The sequence below is a fragment of the Ovis aries genome, chromosome 1 (assembly GCF_016772045.2).
Source record: "Ovis aries strain OAR_USU_Benz2616 breed Rambouillet chromosome 1, ARS-UI_Ramb_v3.0, whole genome shotgun sequence".
NCBI classification, from domain to species: Eukaryota; Metazoa; Chordata; class Mammalia; order Artiodactyla; family Bovidae; genus Ovis; species Ovis aries.
Window position 1 is genome coordinate 186584776 of NC_056054.1, and position 22732 is coordinate 186607507.

Here is a 22732-nt window from a genome sequence, read left to right on the forward strand (position 1 = left end):
CATATTTAAACTTTGTATAATCTACAGTAATATTCCTTTTTCATTCCTAATATTGGTAAATTGTCTTTCCTATCCTTTTTTCTTGTCAGTTTTGCCAGAGATTTTTCTGTTTTATTGACCTTTTCAAGGAATTGCTTTTTGTTTCATTCATTATAAATTACACAGGTGCTTTAGTTATTCTTGTTCCTTTGCCTTTCATATAAATTTTAAATAATCATGCAACAAAATCTATAAAAATACTATGCCAGAGTTTTATAAAAATGTAAATTGACATTTTTACAATGTTGAGTATTAAAATTCGTGAACATACTTTGTTTACTTATATCTTTTCTTTCATCTGTGTTTTGTAGATTTTAGCACTCAAGTTCTATAATTGTTTTTAAATTTATACCTTAGCTTTATATCTCCATTGTTTTACTGTTTTCAGTTTCATAATTTCTGCTCTTTTATTATTATAATTTTTTTTGTCTACTTGGTTTGGATTTCTTTTGCTCTTATTTTTCTAGGTTCTTTAGAGTGGGAGATTAGACGCTGATTTGAAACTTTTCCCTTTTTTGTAACATAAATATTCAGTGCTATAAATCCCCTTTTGGTGTTGCTTTAGGAAAAGTTTCAAGTCAATATCTAAGCTCTCACCTGTTTTGATATATTGCATTTCCAGTGTCATTCAGTTCAGTGTATCTTTTGAATTCACTTGTGATGACTTCTTAGGCCCATGGATTACAAATATGTTGCTTAGTTCTAAATATTTGGAGATTTTTCCTATTATCATTCTTCTATTGATTTCTTGTTTGATTCTGTTGTGTTTAGATAACACATTCTATATGACCTGAATTATGTAAAATTTACTGAGGTTTGTTTTTTCACCCAGGATATCATCTGTCTTAGTATATGTTTTTTTGTGACTTCTAGGATAGAATGTCTATTTTGCTGTTGTTTGGCAGATTAATCTATAAATGTTGATTGCTTCCTGATGGCTCATGGCTGTATTGAGTTCTATTGTATCCTTACTGATTTTCTAGAGATAGGTGTTGAAGTCTCCTACTAGAATCATAAACTCTTTTTTTCTTTTCAGTTTTATCAGTTTTTGCTTCATGTATTTTGCACCCGGTTGTTTGGTGTATGCACACACATTTGGGATTATAATTTCTTCTTGGTGGACTGATATTTTATCTTTACATAAAGTCTGTCTGGTTATTTTCTTACCTCAGAACTCTTTTTTATTTGATATTATATAACTTATTCTTCTTTCTTTTGATTAATGTTTGTGTGGTATACCTTGTCCTTGTTAGCTCAATATAAGTAAAGTTTCTCGTAGACAGTGTATAGTTGGGTTTTTTTAAAAACTCAACCTGTCAATCTGTGTATTTTAGTTGGTGTTTATATTTTCTGTAATTGATACCTCAAGACTTAAGATCTCATTTTATTTTTTGTAGTCTGCTTGTTGGAGAAAATCTCTCTATTTTTCACTTGGTATTTTTTTTCTTGCTGTTCTCTTTTTAATTTTTTTCAGAATTTCATTTATTTATCTTTACTTTTTAGTGTCTCTTTGTATCACTTCACTTCTTTAGAGGTTGCTGTAGGCACTTCATTATATGTAAACAAATTATCACAGTCTTTTGCTATTGCATTTTCACAGTTTGAATGAAGTATAAAGACCAATTTTTTTTTAAATTTCCCTGTATTTCCCTCATTTATAATAAAATTTCCTCCTCTATATTTAGAACCAAATTGGACTGTGTTATAATTTTTTTCCAACTGTCAAACATAATTTAAGAAATTCAAGAGAATGAAAATACATTATACTTACTCATATTTTTACTTTTTGTTATTTTTATTCACACTTGATATTCAGATATTCCTTTTTTATCATTCATTTTTCTTAAGTAAATTCCCTTTAACCATTCTCTTTGAGTTGATCTTTTAGTGACAATTTCTTGGTTTTCCTTCATTTTTAATAAAAATAGAAATATATTTGGTGTGGATAGAATTCTGGGTTGACAGTTCTTTCCTTTATACCCTTGAGTAATGCTCTACTTCCTTTTTGCTCCCTGTTTTCTGATGAGAAATCTACTATCATTGGAATGTTCCCCCTGTAGTTAAAGTGTTGTTTGTCTCTTGCCACCTTCAAGATTTTTTTTCTTTTTTAGTTTTCAGATGTTTGGTTGTGATCTCTCTTGGTTTTGTTTCTTTGGGTTTATCCTTTTGAGCTTGGGTGGTTTTTTTTTTTTTTTCAGTTTTATATATCCTTTGTTTTGACTTTTACCAATTTTGGAAAGGTTTTAAACATTTTTGGACTACTTTTTCAGTCCCATCCTTTTCCTTCTGGGAAACTGATAACATGATTTTTAGATCTTTTGTTTTTGTCCCACAGGTCTCTGAGTCTGATTTTTTTTTTTTTAACATCTACTTTCTGCTTTACAGATTGGATAAATGTTTTATATTTGAGTTTACTGACTCTTCTGTTTCCTCCATTCTGCTGTTAAGTTTATCTGTAGGTTTAAATATATTCTTTTTTTAAAGTATTTTCTTTATTGTACTTTTCAGTAGTGAAATTTGTATTTGGTTCTTCTTTATACTCCGTTTCTTTGCTGATACTTTATACTTTTTTCATTATATTTTATTCATTATTGTTTCATTTTTACAATACCTTCTTTTAAATATTTATCAGTAAATTCTAACATCTGTATCATCTTCATGCTGGTAGCTATTTTTCATACATTCCTGTTGAAATTTTTCCTTTTTTTTTGATATGCATGATTTTTTATTCAAGCTGAACATTTCCAGTATAATATTCTGATACCCTAGGCTTTGTTTAAACCTTTGATTTTGGGTGGGTTGTTTTGACATTGCTCTAGCAGCAGAAGCGCAGGTGTCCTTTAATTGCTATCTGGTGAGAATAGAAGTTTAGGTTCCTTAGTTGGCCTTCACTAACACCTGAGATAGGGAGAGGCATCTTACTGGGGTGGAGTGTGGCTTCCATTATACTTCTACTTTAATCGCCCTGACCAGAAGACCTGTGACTTATTCTCACCCTCCCCATGTGGCTTCCACTAACTTGCTTCTCTCATTTGGAAATTGAAATATTCTAGATACAAAATGTTAATTCTGTCACTGTAGAAGAATGAGGATAAGCTTCTCAGAATTGGATTTGCGAAAAAACCATATTATTTCCTATGGGAATGCAAAGATTTGACTTATTTTTAAAATTTGACTTACATTTGTTTTCCAACTAATTATGAACAATAAAATTCAGTGAATTTTTTACTATCTGGTTAATTAAATCCCATTAAGACAATGAAATTTAAATTTTCACTAATTAGTTTTATCTCTTGTATTATAATTCTAGCTAGATACAGGCTGTCCAAAGTTATTTTTTTCTTAAACAAATTTTGATTCCTTATTTTTGCTTTTATATGATTTTAGTTTTTCAACTCAAACTCCTAAATATCAATCTTTGGCTTCAGATGCTGAGAGAATACTGTCTGCCTCTTTCCCCTGTTATTGGGATTTTTATTATCATCATTATTATAAGCGTCATGAGCTGTTTCAGGGGTACTGTATCACATTATCCCTTCTACAAGGTGTCATTCCTACTACTTGTAAGAAACGCCGCGGGAAGAAGGAGCCACCCCTATGGACCGTTGATCAGGGCCTTTTATTGGGCGGTCGCTCTCGGGCAGAACTCCCAGGGGCGGGCAAGCAAGGAAGTGAGGGGGTGGTCTGCGAAGCAAAGGGAGTCTGCGGGGTAAAGGGAGTCTGCGGAGTCTGTGAGGGTGGGGAAGGGTTTTATAGCCCGGCAGGGCCTCCCATATAAGGAAGAAAACGCGGGCTCAGCGGTGATTGGTGTCCAAGGGCTCCGTGTCAGCTCCTGACTGGACGGCGAGGGCTTCGTGTCGGCTCCTGATTGGTCGGCTTGGTTGCCGGCCCGTCTCTGGGGCTTGTCTGCAGCACCCTCTGCCGGGACATGTCCCGACATGCCTGACCTTGCTCTGACCTTTCATCCTGACCTCGCCCTGAACCTCTCATCCTGACCTTGCCCTGACCTTTCATCCTGACCTCGCCCTAAACCTTTCATCCTGACCTTGCCCTGACCTCTCATCCTGACCTTGCCCTGACCTTTCACTACTAATTTAGTAGTTTAGGTTCTTATCCTAAAATTTGAAGAGTAAGTAAGCAGCAGTCATTCAGCTACAGAACTACATTTCTTAAAATGTAAGTCATGAATTATCTGTATCAGAATCATCTAGAGGAGTGCTACATAAACTTTCATGTGTGTGTGACTCACCTGGGGGGTCTTCACAAAATGCCATTTCTAATTCTGGGGCTGTGCCTGACACTCTGAATTTCTGCTAGGTTCCAGGTGATACCATGCTGCTGGTATGGACTTCATGTTGAATAGCAAACTATTTATTAAAATATCAGTCATATGTTCCTCCCCAAGTCCCTGGAGTCAGTTTGTGTGACTGGAATCTGGGATATGCATTTTAGTGAGATATTTATCTATACTAAAAATATAAAGTTTTTATAATTTCATGGTTCTTAACTGTAATTGTGCATCAAAGCCAACCAAAAAGAGTTTTAAAGTAGTAATCCTAGATATTACTCCAGAACTACTGAATTGTCATTCCCTGTTATTTGTATTTTTAATATGCAGAATCATACATCTGACTCTGAGTATAACCAGGTTGTAAAGAATGATTATAAATATTTTAGAAGGAACAGGAGCCAGAGTCATCAGGCTTGATACTAAAAGTTTCACCTGGAATATAGATTAAAAGCTTCCTTGGTAGCTCAGATGGTAAAGCGTCTACCTGCAATATGGGAGAGCTGGGTTTGATCTCTGGGTTGGGAAGACCCCCTGGAGAAGGAAATAGCAACCCACTCTAGTACTCTTTCCTGGAAAATCCCATGGACAGAGGAGCCTCGTAAGCTACAGTCCATGGGGTTGCAAAGAGTCAGACACGACTGAGCAGCTTCACTGTAGATTAAAAAAATAAGACTAAAATTGAGCTACATTAGAATTTAGGGGGGAAACATTACAAGGTTGAAATCGTCCACTGTTTTATACAACATAATTTCTATAACTTTAAGCCATTTTCTTTTTAAATGTATATTTTTGGTTTGTGTATTGATAGTGTTTCTCAAACTAGGATCTTACATTCAAAGATGTACAAGTATATTCATTACCACACTTATTTAGATAATGAACTAATAGAAATGGACTAAACGATCATAATTGGGGGATAAATATAAACTATGATACATACCTACTATGGAATAATATGCAAAGTTAATTCTGTTCTGAATATGAGTTTTTTGTTAAATACATTGCTTATAAATAAAAAAAAAAAAAACTAGGATCTATGGGCATAGTTTTGGGGTTGTGAATTATCCATAGTAATTTCTAATTGTAATATTTTTGTTTTATAATTAGACTAATGGAAATATCCTGAATGATTTGAATAAACCATTTTATGCAAAAATGCTGTCATACAATTTAATATTTGAAGTTATAGTTGCATTTTATGGTTGTGTCGGTATCAAGTAGTATCATTTTAATTGTTATAGGTTATGTATCATGTATTCATGCCAAATAATTATAAAATTATGTGATGGTATACTGTGGAACAGAATTCAAAGGTGCTAAGTGGTAAAAGAGAAGCACAGGGTAAGTGTAGACTCACCAAATTGAAAACAACCTGTGTAGACAGAATCATATCCATATTGTGAGGTTTTTTAAGTTTTAAAAAAATTTCTCGCTCATGTAAATTAATGTCATTTGAATTCTAACTTTAGTTTTATTCATATTTATATTTATTTTTGTGTATATAGGAGCCATAAGTATGAGGAATTTATATCTTATTTTTATATATTGTTTAAGAAGTTATAACGGTAAGTCAGAAGTGAGGAGCTGCAAAAAATTTTTTAAAGATCTGTATATTATTCAATATTGGGAAGTATGTATTTTATAACAAATATGTGAAATTAAAGAGTTTTTTGATCTTTAATGACCCAATCCACATACTGTATACTTTTCTACCATAGCTTTCCTTGATTTCTGAAAATTCCTCTGGAATTAATTTCATAATTGAATGAATCCTTCCTTCCTTTGAACTCTTTATAGTAATTAACACATTTTACTTTTATTTTTCTTACTTGTCTACTTGTCTTATCTCTGTTCTTAGATGTTACTAATATATTTTTATAGGAAAAAGAATAAGTATGTTGTAATCAAGACAGGACTTTCTCTAAAGAATTATACAGTGAAGGCCGCAAACATGGATAAATGAAAGGAATACTGAGGATATCTTAAGTGATTTACTGTGAAAGAATGATAGTAAATATGGATATAGGAACAATATTATTTTTTCAAAGTCCACATAGGTGGTGGTGGTAGTAAATAAATTATCAGTGAAAATGCTATTATTAAGTACAATAAGTCCTGTAGGACTATTGATTAGTCACTTATAGAGTGGGTAGCCATTCCCTTCTCCAGGGTATCAAATACACAGAACAAGTATAATCATGTATTCTCCTTCACATATGTCCATCATCTTAAGTAAATCACATTACTTTTTCTTTTTTTAAATTTTAAGAGTTTATTTGAGCAAAAATCAATTTGAATTGGGCAGTGCCAATAGAAGTGATTAGGAGTGCTCACAGATAGCTAGGGACAAGGCGTTTATAGATAAGACCTGAAAGCAAATCAAGGAATTATTGAATTGGCTATAGCTTAAGTAGCTGCTTTATTCAGGAAAGTGTAGTTGGCTCTTTGCAAGTGGTTGTCCTTAAATTTCAATTTCTTTTTTTTTTCCTTGAAGTTTTACCATGATAAAATGGATATACGGCACTGTCTTAAAGTATACACTGTAATGACTATTTACATACATCATGAAATGATTATTACAGTAAAGAGTAAACAGTGATTCAGTATTTCTATATATAATGATCACCACAATAATTTTAGTTATTAACTATCACCATACGAAGATATTACATTACTGACTATATTTCCCATGCTCTACATTTCATCCCTATGACTCATCTATTTTGTAGCTAGAAGTTTGTACCTCTTAACTTCCTTCACCTATTTCATTCATCTGCCCACTTCCCTCTTCCAGCAATGACCTGTTTGTTTTGTTATGTTCATTTGATTTGTTTTTAAGATATCACCTTTAAGTGAAATCATATAATAGGTATGTTTCTGCCTGACTTGCTTCACATAACAAAAGATCCATCTATATTGTCACAAATAGCAAGATTTTATTCATTTTGTAGCTGAGTAATTTTCCATTGTATATGTATATATCACATCTCCTTTATCCATTCATGTATTGGTAGGCACTTAATGTTGCTCCCATATCTTTGCTACTGTCAGTAATGTGGCAGTGAACATAAGGGTGCATATGTCTTTTCAAATTAGTGATTTTATTGGGTTCAGATTAATTCTGGAATTCTTTCTTACTTGTTCAACCACTACTCATCAGTTGGACATTGGACATAAGATGAAACACTTTTGTCATAAAGGGTCTAGTTTCTTATCAATCAGAATGAGCAATACAGTGCTGTGGTTCAAGGAATATTTATAATTCTCTTTGGAACTTCTTCATGTATTCCATTGTTCTTGTACATAATGTAAAGTCTGTATTGGAATTTTGCCCCTTGCTTCAGGTCTCATTACTTAGACTTTTCTTCTTAACCATATAAATGACTACACAACCTTTAAGCTAGCTCCTTTTCTACCCCAAACTCCTGTATTTGTGTCTACTTTAATGGGATTAGCTTTTTTTTAACTCCCTGCTCAGAAAGTTCAGTTCAGTTGAGCAGTCATGTCCAACACTTTGCAATCCCATGGACTGTAACATGGCAGGTTTCCCTGTCCATCACAAACTCACAGAGCTTGCTCAAATTCATGTCTATCGAGTCAGTGATGCCATCCTCTGTCGTCCCCTTCTCCTTCTACCTTCTATCTTTCCCAGCATCAGGGTCTTTTCAACTGAGTCAGTTCTTTGCATCAGGTGGCCAAAGTATTGGAGTTTCAGCTTCAGCATCAGTCCTTCCAATGAATATTCAAGACTGATTTCCTTTAGGATGGACTGGTTAGATCTCTTTGCAGTCCAAGGGACTCCCAAGAGTCTTCTCCAACACCATGGTTCAAAAGCATCAATTCTTTAGCACTTAGCTTTCTTTATAGTTCAACTCTCATATCCATACACAACTATAGCTTTGACTAGAGGGAACTTTGTCAGCAAAGTAATGTCTCTGATTTTTAATATGCTGTAGGTTGATCATAGTGTTTCTTCCAAGGAGCAAGCATCTTTTAATTTCATGGCTGCAGTCACTACCATCTGCAGTGATTTTGGAGCTGAAAAAAATAAAGTCTGTCACTGTTTCCACTGTTTCCCTATCTATTTGCTATGAAGTGATGGGACTGGATGCTGTGATCTTAGTTTTTGAATGTTGAGTTATAAGCCGGCTTTTTCACTCTTCTCTTTCACTTTCATCAAGAGGCTCTTTAGTTCCTCTTCGCTTTCTGCCATGAGGGTGGCATCATCTGCATATCTGAGGTTATTGATATTTTTCTCGGCAGTCTTGATCCCAGCTTGTGCTTCTTCCAGCCCAGCATTTCTCATGATGTACTTTACATATAAGTTAAATAAGCAGCGTGACAATATACAGCCTTGACGTACTCCTTTCCCAATTTAGAACCAGTCTGTTATTCCATGTCTGTTTCTAATTGTTGCTTCTTGACCTGCATACAGATTTCTCAGGAGGCAGGTAAGGTAGTCTGGTAATCCCATTTCTTGAAGAATTTTCCACAGTTTGTTGTGACCTACACAGTCAAAGGCTTTGGCAAAATCAATAACGCTGAAGTAGATGTTTTTCTGGTATTCTCTTGCTTTTTTGATGACTCAACAGATGTTGGCAATTTGATCTCTGGTTCCTCTGCCTTTCCTAAATCTAGCTTGAACGTATGGAATTTCATGGTTCATATAATGTTGAAGCCTGAGCATTGCTTTGCTAGCATGTGAGATGAGTGCAATTGTGTAGCAGTTTGAGCATTCTTCAGCATTGCCTTCCGTTCTTTGGGATTGGAATGAAAACTGACCTTTTCCAGTCCTTTGGCCATTGCTGAGTTTTCCAAATTTGCTGGCATATTGAGTGGAGCACTTTCACAGAAGCAACCTTTAGGGTTTGAAATAGCTCAAATGGAATTCCATCACCTCCACTAGCTTTGTTGGTAATGATGCTCCCTAAGGCTCACTTGACTTTGCATTCCAGAATGTCTGGCTCTGGGTGAGTGATCACACCATCATAGTTATCTGGATCACAAAGATTTTTTTTTTTTTTTTACAGTTCTTCTATGTATTCTTGCCTCCTCTTCTTAATATCTTCTGCTTCTGTTAGGTCCATATCATTTCTGTCCTTTATTGCGCCCAATTTTGCATGAACTGTTCCCTTGCTACTTCTAATTTTCTTGAAGAGATCTCTAGTCTTTCCCATTTTATCGTTTTCCTCTATTTCTTCGCATTGGTCACTGAGGAAGGCTTTCTTATCTCTCCTCGCTATTCTTTGGAACTCTGCATTCAAATGGGTATATCTTTCCTTTTCTCATTTGCCTTTAGCTTCTCTTCTTTTCTCAGCTATTTGTAAGGCCTCCTCAGACAACCATTTTGCCTTTTTGCATTTTCTTTTTCTTGGGGATGGTCTTGATCACTGCCTCCTGTACAGTGTTCCTAACCTCCATCCATAGTTCTTCAGGCACTCTGTCTATGAGATCTGATCCTTGAATCTGTCACTTCCACTGTGTAATTGTAAGGGATTTGATTATTGATTATTCAGAAAGAGTGATCATAAATACTTTTAAAAATGAGCTTCCTCTTTCTACATAGATTGAATTGGAAATTGATTGTCCATTGACTAGAAACATGACTATTAAGTTATTTCCTGTAGAACTTTATTTGGCAACAGCACTTCTGGACTTTAGGTTTGATCAAAATTGTCTAATAATCATGTATGTTATATTTTAATTAGATTATCAATTAACTCAGTAAATGTGTGTGTAATAACAAGACTTCTAGTTTTTTAATTTAGTGTGCTAGGTGCCTTATGAATAGGTAAAGTTTGGGCTTCCCAGGTGATACAGTTGTAAAGAACCTGCTTCGCCAGTGCAGGGAGATGTAAGACACATGGGTTTGATCTCTAGGTCAGGAAGATCCCCTAGAGTAGGAAGTGGCAACCCACTCCAGTATTCTTGCCTGGAAAATCCCATGGACAGAGGAGCCTGGCAGACTATATTTAGCCCATGGGCTTGCGAAGTGTTGGATGACTGAGCATGCACACACACAAGAGTGTACAGAAAGTCAGTGAACCAGATTGAAAATATAAATTTGACATGCTGCATGTTCACTGTTACATAAAGAGGCACAAGATAAAATCCTTCTTGGAATTTATCATTCACTGTCCTTTTTTTTTTTTTTCATAGTGGTCTGTCTGCTTAACATCAGAATTCTGTTTTTCTCTTCTAACAGTTTGCCAGCTCCTTTTCTAAATAAATTCTAGGAAATATTATGGTTTAATAAGAAGTTCTGGCAAGAAGATAACTGTGAACTTATCCCTCATGTCTTTTTTAAAAGTGGTTAAGGAGCATAAGTAGGCCAAACTAGAAAAAGTGTTGCTCTGGCTATGGAACAAGTTCCCAGAATTGGTCAGAAAGCCCATTGTGAAGATAAAGGCAGAACAGAAAAATAAAGAAATAGTATAATGGATCTCTAACCTTACAAGTTTTCCTCATACTATTTAAATGCCGAGCATCAGGAAAAAAGTAAATAATTTATCACTTCATGTAGACAAAGCTACAGTCTCTCTGAGAACTCTGAAAATTATGTTTCATATATACCTAATTTTTATTTCAAGTGACACTATTATAAAAATCCAAACATAGCTTTGTAGAAATGCAGTAATTTTTCAACCAGACAGTAATGGATTTGAATCCCAGTTTTGCCACTTATTAGCTGTCAGTCCTAGACAAGTAGAAGTACGAATTCTTGACCTCAGTTTCCTCTTTGTAAAGAAAAGTTGTATATATGTCTTGAAGTGCTGTTTTCAGAATTAGAAATAATATATATCATTGTCCATATCAGACACTTATTTAATAGTGGTTGCTTTATCATTATTATTTTTAATGACATAATCTTGTCATTTACAGTATAAACTCTGCTAATAATTAACTGCTACTGAGTATATAGTAAATTTTATTGTTTATATAGCTATCCCTGTAAAAAGTGTAAAGAAATTTAATGCTGACCAGATATAAAATTTAGATATTTTAATTGTAATTTTCTTTCTTTCAGAATTACTTACTGTCATCTACCTTTCCAGAGTAAATGGCTCTATGTTGGAACAGAAAGAGGAAATACACATATTGTAAATATTGAATCTTTCATTCTTTCTGGATATGTTATCATGTGGAACAAGGCAATTGAACTGTAAGTTTGAACTTGAATACCACTATATTTGTATTAAATATTTTTTAGAGTTATATAGTACATATATATATATATATCAAATTCGAGTTATCTGAAGCATCAGTAGCTAATTTATGATGAATTTGAGTGAAAAGTTCATCTAAAATAATTGAAAACAATATTAAGTTTTTTAAAAATAGATATTATAGTATTAACAGATGCTAATTTTAGCCTTAAAATATTATAAATAATTAAGGGCTACTATGTATGCAAGCTTTGTGGTAAAATAGTAAGGCTTATTCTAAAAGGTATACATGAAAATCATGTCATTTCTTTATAGTCAGTATAGCCACTTCCAGTGGGAATGGAAAGAGGATTGTTGTCACATATAGTTTAATTTAAAAATAATCATGGTCAATTCACATGTTTTTAAATACTGATAGCTTATTCTTTTGGAGAAAGCAATGGCACCCCACTCCAGTACTCCTGCCTGGAAAATCCCATGGACGGAGGAGGCTGGTAGGCTGCAATTCATGGGGTCCCTAAGAGTCGGACATGACTGAGGGACTTCACTTTCACTTTTCACTTTCATGCATCGGAGAAGGAAATGGCAACCCACTCCAGTGTTCTTGCCTGGAGCATCCCAGGGACGGGGGAGCCTGGTGGGCTGCCGTCTATGGGGTCGCACAGAGTCGGACACGACTGACGTGACTTAGCAGCAGACAGACGTGACTTAGCAGCAGCAGCTTGTTCTTTGCTTGCCCCAGTAACATCTTTTTCTGGGTTCCAAAAAGATATCTTTCACATTGTGATGTATACAGCTTTTTGGATATGTGGCTGATGGCTATTACCATTTTCACTTTGGCACTGACATTTACGTTTCTGCACATGTAAAATGTGAAATCCCTCCAATGTGAAACTTTATGGAATTTCAAGCCATCTTTTGTAGTATATATACAAACAATTCTCCTTGTCAGTGTGTTAATTGGGAAAACTATTTTTCTTTAATAAATGTTTACACTCTGTACCTACCAGGTCCTTAATAAGGTACATTTGACTTGAGGTTGACTCATTCTCTCTCTTACATATACATATTCTAAGTTACATAATTGTTTTTCTCTAAAACTCTGATTAAAACAGCCTATTTTCATGAAATTTGACTTTGGTTTTCATAATAAATCTATTCCCTATTCCCAATATTTCAGTGTACATGCATATTGCTTGATAGGAAGGGGATATTAGCAGTTATATTCTTATTACAATTATCCATTTGTATTGTGTCCTAATGAGTCTTTTTTTTAATTAATGGTAACTCTTCCTCATTAGAATAAGAATAGCTTCAGGGCAGAATTCTTTGTTTGTTGCTCATTATTTTTTTTTCATGTTTGTCTTATTTTGGTGATTTCCACAGAGCGACTACTAAATAACTAATGACGTTAGTGAAAATTAGTATGATAAATAGATACACAGTGCTGTTGACTTAAAGCTTTCATTTATAATTATGATTGGTATGAGCTTTTTTGTTCATATACATTTTAATATTCTATGTATATGTTTTTAAAAACATTTGTCCTATTATGTGTCTCTCAAAAAGTATTTATTTTTTCAGCTATTTGGGAAAGGATTTTCCCCCTATAATCTTAAATCTATAAAAGCATTACATAGTGCTGAGCTTAATATTTGTTTTCATAATGTTTTGGGATACTGATAGACACAAGTAAACCTGAGAGATAGAGATTTTATACAAATTTGCTATTAGTTACAAATAGTAATAGATTTGTGTTCAGTTCAATGCTGCTAAAGTAATTAAGAAGTATTTTTTTGTAAACAGATCAAATATTTCACCATTCTTACAGTGTTATTTCTATATTCATTTACCTAACAAATCCTTTTCATCATTCAGATTAATACTACCTGAACTGTGACTGATACCCTATATGTATTTACATAGTTTATATACTTTATATTTTCTGAACTAATGATTTTAAAATGTATATTATAAAGGAGGATAAAGCTAGGAGAAATTAAAGAAATAAAATAGAAAGGCATTTTTATTTTTCATAATATCTTATACATGTGATTCTGAATAGAATCTCCTATTTACATAAATAAAGTGTTTCATGGAGTTGTATGTACCTATGAAAATAACCTTGAAATATCCTCAATCAATTATTAGTAGCCACCTTGTCTCCTGACTATTTATTGCTTTATTTAGACCAGATTTCCAAAAGTGTGTTCCATGGTAATATAGTCCCACTGAGATAAATATAATTTTAAATCCCAACTTCCAGCTTCCTTGAACAACTTCCTTAATTGCTCTCTACCTCTTGAGATACATTAGGAAATGCAAACCACTTATGTGGTTAAGAGTTTGCGACAGTAATAAAATATGCATTTAATTAAGAAGACTCATTTTATAACTAGAACTTTACACAAATTTTAACAGGACATTTTAGGTGTGAGAAATGCAGAATTATCTTTAAGATGCGATATTATAAAAAAAGATGCGATATTATTTCTATTTTAAGTTCTTGAAATACGTTTCATTCAGTGTTTGTCTTTTTAGCTTGTGTTTTCAGTGAAGTCTCCCAGTTGTAATTGTAGGCAATTCTCATAATTTTAAATTGTTCGTGTTCTCATAGTGTATATGTTAGTTATTTGGAAACTAGAGGCCATTTTTGTGATGTCTATAGAAACAATAATGTCTATAGAAAATAGTCTTTATAATAATGTCTTTATAAAATAGTAGTATAACAAAATGACATTAAAAAATTTAATTGGAAAATATATTCCAGGTTGTAACACAGAGATAGGTGTTTCTGCAGAGCAGTCCCAGCTTTAAAAAATAAAAGGGGGGGGGGAACCTATTTCTTCTACATGTGATTAAAAATTTGAGCATGAAGTTTAGAACTAAATAAATATAAGGCTTACCGTCTTCAAATATATTTTCTGAGCACTATGATACGCTAGCTCCTGGAAACCAGTATAAACTAGAAAGACATAATTTCTCTCTTCTTGGAGATTCCAAAGTAATAAAGGTGAGATTAAGTAAAAAGGCAGTTCAACTATATTGGAAATATAATGTTGCAAGTTTTGTAAGAAGGATGCCTAATATAGATGTGAGGTCCTAGTGAAGTATCTGTGAAGGAAGTTACATCCGTGAGATATGAAGGATGAGTCTCATGAGCAGAGAATCAATTGGGGGAGAGGGTTTCCAAGGGAGGAAACAGAAATGTTACAGGCTAGAGTGTGAGAGAGGTTTTGTTCCATGCACAGAAATTTTAAGGAGTTTAATTAGTTGGGAATGGCTAGGAGAAAGGATGGCAAGCGATAAAGTTGAGAAGATAGTAAAGATACATAGTATGAAAGTCTTATAAGCCAATTTGAGCATTTAGACTTTATCCAAGGTCAGGAGCTAGGTTTTGAAGGGTTTTAAGAGAAAAATTCACTTGACCGAACTTGCACTTAAAAAGTCTACTCTGAATGCAGGTATGGAGAAATCATTGAAAAGAGAAAAGACTATATTCTTGGCAAAAATTATGGAGGATTTAGGAGTGAAGATAAGCTGACACATTAAAGAAATAGTTAGAAGACAGAAGAGGCAATATTTGGGTCTTGTGAGAAGATGTAAGAATAATAGAGAATTGAGTGAGTATTTGGCTTGAGTAACTATGTAGACAAAGGTGTCATTTAGTGAAAGAAAGCAGATTAAGTAGGTTGGGAGTAAAATAATGAGCTAAATTTTAGGTAGGTTGAGTTGTGTGTATTTTTAAGTTATTCAAATGGAATTGGTATGGGAGAATGGAAGGATGTGGGATATATGGAATATATCAGAATATTCTATATATATTTGAACCTAATGACATCAGAATTTACATAGACATTGGAACTATGAGAATATATGAGATTGTACCTGGAGAATATATATAAATGAGGTAGCAAACTTGTAGACAATGAACCAGTTTTGACTCATGGGTGTGTTTTGTTTGCCCATCAGAGTATTTAAGTATATTCTGAATTATTAGTTTCCAGAATTTAAGAACTGGTAGAATAGAGATGAAAAATTGAATTTCCAGCTTTTCATAAAAACAATTCCTAATGAAACAATCCCAGTCCATTATTCTTGCATGGCAGTCAGAAATCAGCTGAAACTAACAACTTTCCTTTTATAGGTGGGTAATGTGTTAACATTCACATATGGGCTTCCCTGGTGGCTCAGGAGGTTAAGAATCTGCCTGCAATGCAGGAGACTCAGGTTCGATCCCTGGATCAGGAAGATCCCCTGGAGAAGGGCATGACAACCCATTCCAGTATTCTTGCATGGAGAATCCCATGGACAGAGGATCCTGGTGGGCTACAGTCTGTGGGATCTCAAAGAGTTGGACATGACTGAACGATGGACACATTCACATTCAATGTGCTAACAGTTTGGCACAGTTCTTATTCAGCCTATTGAACTCATTTGCAATATCTACCTGGCTCCCATGGTCTCTTGAATTCATGATCATATATAATATGGGAATACATTTCAGTCTAGAACAGAATACAAAGAAATACCAGTATTTAAGATATGGGAAGAGAAAGTCCACAAAAGAAACTATCAAGAAGCCATTGTGATGAATGGGAGGAAGAGAAATAAATAGGGATTTTAGAATTACTGGGCATTGTTTAGATGACTGTCCCATGAATTTAATTCTATCTAAAGCAATTTCTATGATATTTACGGAATCCATAGGACACAACTGCTTTTTAAAGTAGTTTCTAATGGCCATAATTTTTGCAAAGAATGCTTGGTAGTTTTTGAAAATTCAGTGTTGGTGAAAAAAGTAATAAAAAAATACATCAAAATGTTAATAGTCATGAGAGTTTTCCTTTTAACTTCTGTTATCGTCTTTAACTTTCAGGGTTCTTTTATTTTTTACAATTAAAAAAAATTTCTTCTATAGCCTGAAAAAGTTATTACAAATAACTTTAGATTTTTTTCTAAACTTAAGTGTTTTGTAGAGTCTGTTAAGTTAGTCTTGCGTATGGTCTAACTTGCATATGGTCAGATTTGCAATGTTGATTTGCATATCATGTCTCTAAGAAGTTCTGTAAAAGAAAAAAAAAATTAACTTTAATCCAGACTTTCCCAAACTTTTTCTGATATAGAACATTCTTTATGTGAAACACCTTATATATTCACTAGTTTATCATGGGGTACACTTTGGTACTTGTTGTTCCAATCAAACACAAGAGACATAGAATTTTGGTTTATTGGATATTATTAGTTACTAAAAGATAATTGAAGGACATTGTCTTTTATCAGAGCCCTTTATACTGTAATAAAGCAGTATAATAATATAATACAATATAGTATAATAAAGCATTTATATGTGAATGATATAATACATATAAATATAGGAGAACTGCAAAAAACTATATAAACTTTTCATGAAGCCTTTTCTTCCTGAACATATTCTAGAATGCAAATAGTAATTCTAGTATTGAATTATTCCAATGATTTACAACAAACTTAATATATAATATTTATTGAGTACTATGTTTTGGTATTTCGTTAAGTGCTGTATGTGTATTCTAATCCTCACTATTATTCAGTAGGTTCACTGCTATCATCTCCATTTTTAAATGAAAAAATTTAGGATAAAACCATTGATAAGATATGTAATAAATATGTATTTATTAATAATTCTTTGAGTTACTCTACGGAGTTGTATCTGGGGAACCCGGAGTTACATAATTTGTCACTTTTGTCTGACTCCAAAGAATTTCTAAAATTTAAATTTTCTTGTTTTGTGCAGAATATTTGATGGTTTTCACGTGTGCCTAAGAAATAAATTATAACTATGTCAAGTATACTTATAATAGGGTTAATCTGACACAATTAAGTCATTGAAGACAGGATATGGAAAAATTAGCAATAATCTATGTCATATCAGTTCATGTCATATTTAATCGTGATATAATCATACTCAACGGTGGTATCTGTTAAGGTCGGAAACATAAAAAACATGCCAAATACTGGAATAGGATAAATTTAAAGTCAGATTAGCAGATCAAAGATCCTTTTAACAATATGCTGTTAGACTGTTATTGATTATCCTAGTTAACCAGATAAATGAGACATAACCAGTGAAGTAGGTTTCCCCAATTTCTCAGATTTTTGTAAGATACCTATCACTGGCAAGAATCTATTTGTAGCTCAAAGGAGCCCCTGTACTGCCCATTAGAAGCAAAATCAGAAATTTCTTGTCAAAGGAAATTTTAAATTTGATATGTACTTTGCAGTTTAGTTGAAACAGGTTTACAGCATCACCCTTGTGGTCATATAAGTCCTTTTGTCTGTATAAGTACAACTTCATTCTTAAATTTTCAGAGAAGCAGATCTAGCAACACACAGATAAGCATATAAGGTAATGAAGAATGTCATTATTCTGTGGATTAATGTTCTTAAACCAGATTTTTAAAAATAGTCCTACTTTAATAGAGTTAGTAGGGAAAATAAAAATATTCTTAAAGAAAAACAACCAAGAGCTCAAATTAGTTTATGCTAAGCTCCAGAATATTGGGAGTGTATTTCACTGTAATCTTAATTCCTTTGTTTCAGTCTCTAATGGCAAAGTGTTTTAATGTTTTTTTAAAGTGACTCTCTTGAATTGATTTAACAGATCCACAAAGACTCATCCAGGTCCAGTTGTGCATTTAAGTGACAGTCCAAGAGATGAAGGGAAAGTGAGTATTACAGTACCATTATTCTTGAATTTATTTTTCTTATTCTTGAATAAAAGTGTTTATTACTGTTATTTTATACGTAACATCTAGTACAGTGCATTCAGTATAATCTAAAATTAAAACATGTTGAATGAATGAATGAGCAAATGAATGAGTGTATTATTTACACTAATAATAGTTCTAGATTGAATCATTAGTTTTACCTAGAGTTAAGTTGATATTTAATTATACAATTTTGAGAAAGGCATATAACACATGTGCTGTGTTGTGCTAAGTCACTTCAGTCATGTCCAACTCTTTGCAACCTCATGGGCTATAGCCCACCAGGCTTCTGTGTCTCTGGGATTTTCCAGGCAAGAATACTGGAGTGGGGTTGCCATTCCTCCCGCAGAGGATCTTTCTGACCTTGGGATCGAACCCGGGTCTCTTATGTACCCTGTACTGACAGGTGGGTTCTTTACTACTTACTAGTGGCAGAATTTTGAGAAAGGCATATAATATGTTGAACAATTTTAATTATCAAGTATTCTATGCTTAAAGATAAAAATATTATCAATATAATTAATCATTGGCCCATGATATTCAGTAATGGTAATGATAAATAGCAATATTAAATAATCATAAATTAGCCAATCTTAATTTTATAAATAAATAATAATATAGAAAATGTTCTCAGATTGCAGAAATAATCTTAATAATCTCCATTTTTTATAATTTTCCTTTAATGATTTGACCCTTGGGTCAGGAAGATCCACTGGAGGGAAGACATGGCAACGCAACAGTATTCTTGCCTGGAGAATCCCATGGACAGAGAAGCCTGGCAGGCTATAGTCCATAGGGTTGTAAAGATTCAAACATGACTGAGCAACTGAGCATGTGCACTTTAATGATGAGGAACAAAGTTGATAAAAGCTCTGAAGTGTCACTTACTTTCATTATCAATATTGTCTCTTCAAGTGTATATATTTTTGCTAAGTACTATATAAAACACACAAATAAATTATATAGATTTGGTTCTTTATTTTTAAATAATAGAAACTGGATTAACCTAATCAATACTGAGCCTGAAAGACAAGTCCCCTGATAGTAAGAGAAAGTACATTGAATTTCTTCAAACTGATTTATAAATAGTGTAATTCCAATCAAGTGTCATTCAGATTTACTTTTTAAATTGAAATTCAGTTAATTTACATTATTACATTAGTTTCGTGTATAAAATATAATGATTAAATATGTTTATAGATTATATCCCACTAAAAGTTATTAAAAGATAATGGCTCTAATTCCCTATGCTATACAATATATCCCTTGTTGCTTATCTATTTTATAGATAATAGTTTTTATCTTTTAATCCTGTACTCCTAATTTACCCCTCCTTCCATCTCCATTCTGGTAATCACTAGTTTATTTTTTGTTTCTGTGAATCTATTTGTTTTGCTGTATATGCTTATTTGTATTATTTTTAGATTGCAAATGTGACATATAGTATTTGTGTTTGAATAATTTTACTAAGCATAATGTTCCCAAGTCCATCCATGTTGCTGCAATTGGTAGAGTTTTGTTTCTTTCTATGCTCAATTATATTTCATTGTATATATATATGTGTGTATATATAACTGCCAAATTCTTTTTATGTGTTCATCTATTCGTGGACATTTGGGTTGCTTCCATATCTTGGCTATCATAAATGGTGGCGGTTTAGTAACTAAGTTGTGTCCGACTCTTTCGACCCCATGGAGTGTAGTCTGCCAGGCTCTTCTGTCCATCGAGACTCTCCAGGCAAGAATACTGGAGTGGGTTGCCATGTCCTTCTCCAGGGGATCCTCCTGACCCAGGAGTCTAACCCAGGTCTCCTGTACTGCTTGGATTGCTTCCATATCTTGGCTATCATAAATAGCACTGTTCTAAATATTGGGGTGCATGTATTCTTTGAATTATGTGTTCATTTTCTTAATATATATACCCAGGAGTAGAATTGCTGGATCATATGGTAGTTCTGTTTTTAGTTTCTTGGGAAACTTTCATGCTTCTTTCCATAGTGGCCGGACTAATATACATTCTGACCAGCATGTACAAGTGTTCCCTTTTCTCCACATCCCCTCCAATATTTGTTATTTATGGACCTTTTGATGACAGTCATTCTGACAGAAACAAGGTGATATCTCATTGTGGTTTTGATTTGCATTTCTCTAGTAATTAGCAGTGTTAAGCATCTTTTCATGTCCCTGTTTGCTGTCTGTATGTCTTCTTTGGCAAAAAGGTCTATTTAGATGTTTTACCCATTTTTTAGTTGGGTTGTTTGTTTTTTTAAAATATTGAGTTGTACGAGCTGTTCATGTATTTTGAGTATCAATTTCTTAGGCATATGATTTGCAAATATTTTCTCCCATTTTGTTGGTTGTCTGTTTATTTTGTCAATAGTTTCCTTTGCTTTGTGAAAGCTTTTAAGTTTAATTTGGCCCCATTTGTTTATTTTTGCTTTGTTTCTTTTGCCTTAGGATACAGCTTTTGCTACAATTTATGTCAAGTGTTCTTCCTGGTTTTTTTTTCTAGGAGTTTTATAGTTTCAGGACTTAAGTTATATCTTAATCCATTTTGAGTTTATTTTTGTATATGGTATGAGGAAATCTTCTATTCTCACTGTTCTACATGTAGCTCTCCAGTTTTCCCAGAACCACTTATTGAAGAGACTGTCTTTTTTCCATTTTATATTTTTGCCTCCTTTGATGTATATCAATTGACTGTAGATGCAAGGGTTTATTTCTGGAATCTCTATTCTGTTTTATTGTTGTATATGTCTTGTTTTGTGCCTGTACCATGCTTTTTTCATTATTGTAGCCTTGTAGTATAGTCTGAAGTCTGGGAGCATGTTACCTCCAGCTTTGTTTTTTCCTTTCAAGATTGTTTTGGCAATTTAGCATCTTTTGTGATTCCATATGAATTTTAGGATATTTGTTCTAGTTCTGTAAAAAAAAAAATCTGATAAGTATTTTGATAGAAACTGCATTAAATCTGTAGATTGATTTGAGTGTATAGACATTTTAACAAAATTATTTCTTCCAGTTCAAGAGCTCAGGATATCTTTTCATTTCTTTGTATCATTTTCTGTTTGTTTCTTCAGTGTTTTATAGTTTTTAATGTGTAGATATTTTATCTCCTTGGCTGTTTATTTCCAGGTATTTTATTCTTTTTGGTGGGATTTTAAACAACATTGTCTTTTACTCTCTGATAGTTCATTGTTATTGTACAGAAAAGCAACAGATTTCTATATATTAATCTTGTAACCTACAACTTTTCTAAATTCATTTATTAGTTCTAATAGTTTTGGGGTGGAGACTCCAGGATTTTCTATACAAAATATCATGTCATCTGCCAATAGAGTTAATTCCTTGCTTTCAACTTGAATTCCTTTTAATTATTTTTCTTGCCTGATTCCTGTGACTAGGACTTCTAATATTATGTTAAATAGAAGTGGCAAGAGTGGGTATCCTTGTCTTATTCCTGATTTATATGAAAGTCTTTCAACTTTTCACTGTTGAGTATGATATTGCTTGTGGGTTTGTCATAAAGAACCTTTATTATGTTGAGGATTGATCAAAAGCTAGGCCACAAAACATGTCTCAACAAATTTAAGAGAATGGAAATTATACCAAACATTTTTTCCCAACCAGAACAGTATAAAACTAGAAATCAATTACAGAGAGAAAAATGGGAAAAGATCACACATGTGGAGACTTAACAACATGCTACCAAAAAACCAATGAGACAATGAGAAAATCCAAAAATGCCTTGAAAATGGAAAAACAACACTCTAAAATCGATGGAATCCAGCAAAGAGTTATTAGAGGAAAGTTTATAGTGATGCAGGCTAAACACAAAAAAACCCTCAAACCATCTAACCTACCACCTAAAGAAATTAGAAAAAGAAGCAAAGCCCAAAGTTAGTAGAAGGAAGGAAATAATAAAGGTAAGAGAAGAAATACATAAAATAGAGATTAAAAAGCCAATAGAAAATATCAGCAAAACCAAGAGCTGATTTTTTGTAAAGGTAAACAAAATTAATGATCCTTTAGCCAAACTCACCAAGAAGAAAAGAGAGATGACTCAAATAAACAAAACAAAAAGTTAGAGAGGAGAAATAATAGCTGATACCACAGAGATACAAAAAATATAAGAGAATACTACATATAAAATAAGATAATAATACACTAGTTATATGCCAACAAATTGGACACCCTGGATAAAGTGGACATATTTCTAAAAACATACAACTTACCAGACTGAATCAAGAGGAAACATAATTTAAATAGACCAATCACTGGGAGTGGACTTGAATTTGTAACTAAAAAAAAGACTCCCAGCACAAGAACGTCTAGGATTGGATGGTTTCACAGAAGAATTCTGACAGACATATAAAGAAGGACTTATACCTATCATTCCCAAACTATTCAAAAAAAAATAATTTGAAGATGACGGCACACTCCAAATATCATTCTGTTAGTCTGGTGCTACCCTGATACCAAAACCAG

At 33.2% G+C, this 22732-nt stretch overlaps 1 protein-coding gene across 5 annotated transcripts in view; it reads left to right on the forward strand.

Moving 5' to 3' along the window:
• The window catches only part of STXBP5L (syntaxin binding protein 5L), a 330353-nt gene that overhangs the window by 123918 nt on the left and 183703 nt on the right, over positions 1–22732 (forward strand). For all 5 annotated transcript variants that reach the window (XM_060418502.1, XM_042231962.2, XM_004002958.6 and 2 more), the window contains exons 6-7: positions 11358–11492; positions 18140–18203. In XM_060418502.1, coding sequence (XP_060274485.1) covers positions 11358–11492; positions 18140–18203 — 199 coding nt within the window. The remainder of the gene's footprint in view (positions 1–11357; positions 11493–18139; positions 18204–22732) is intronic.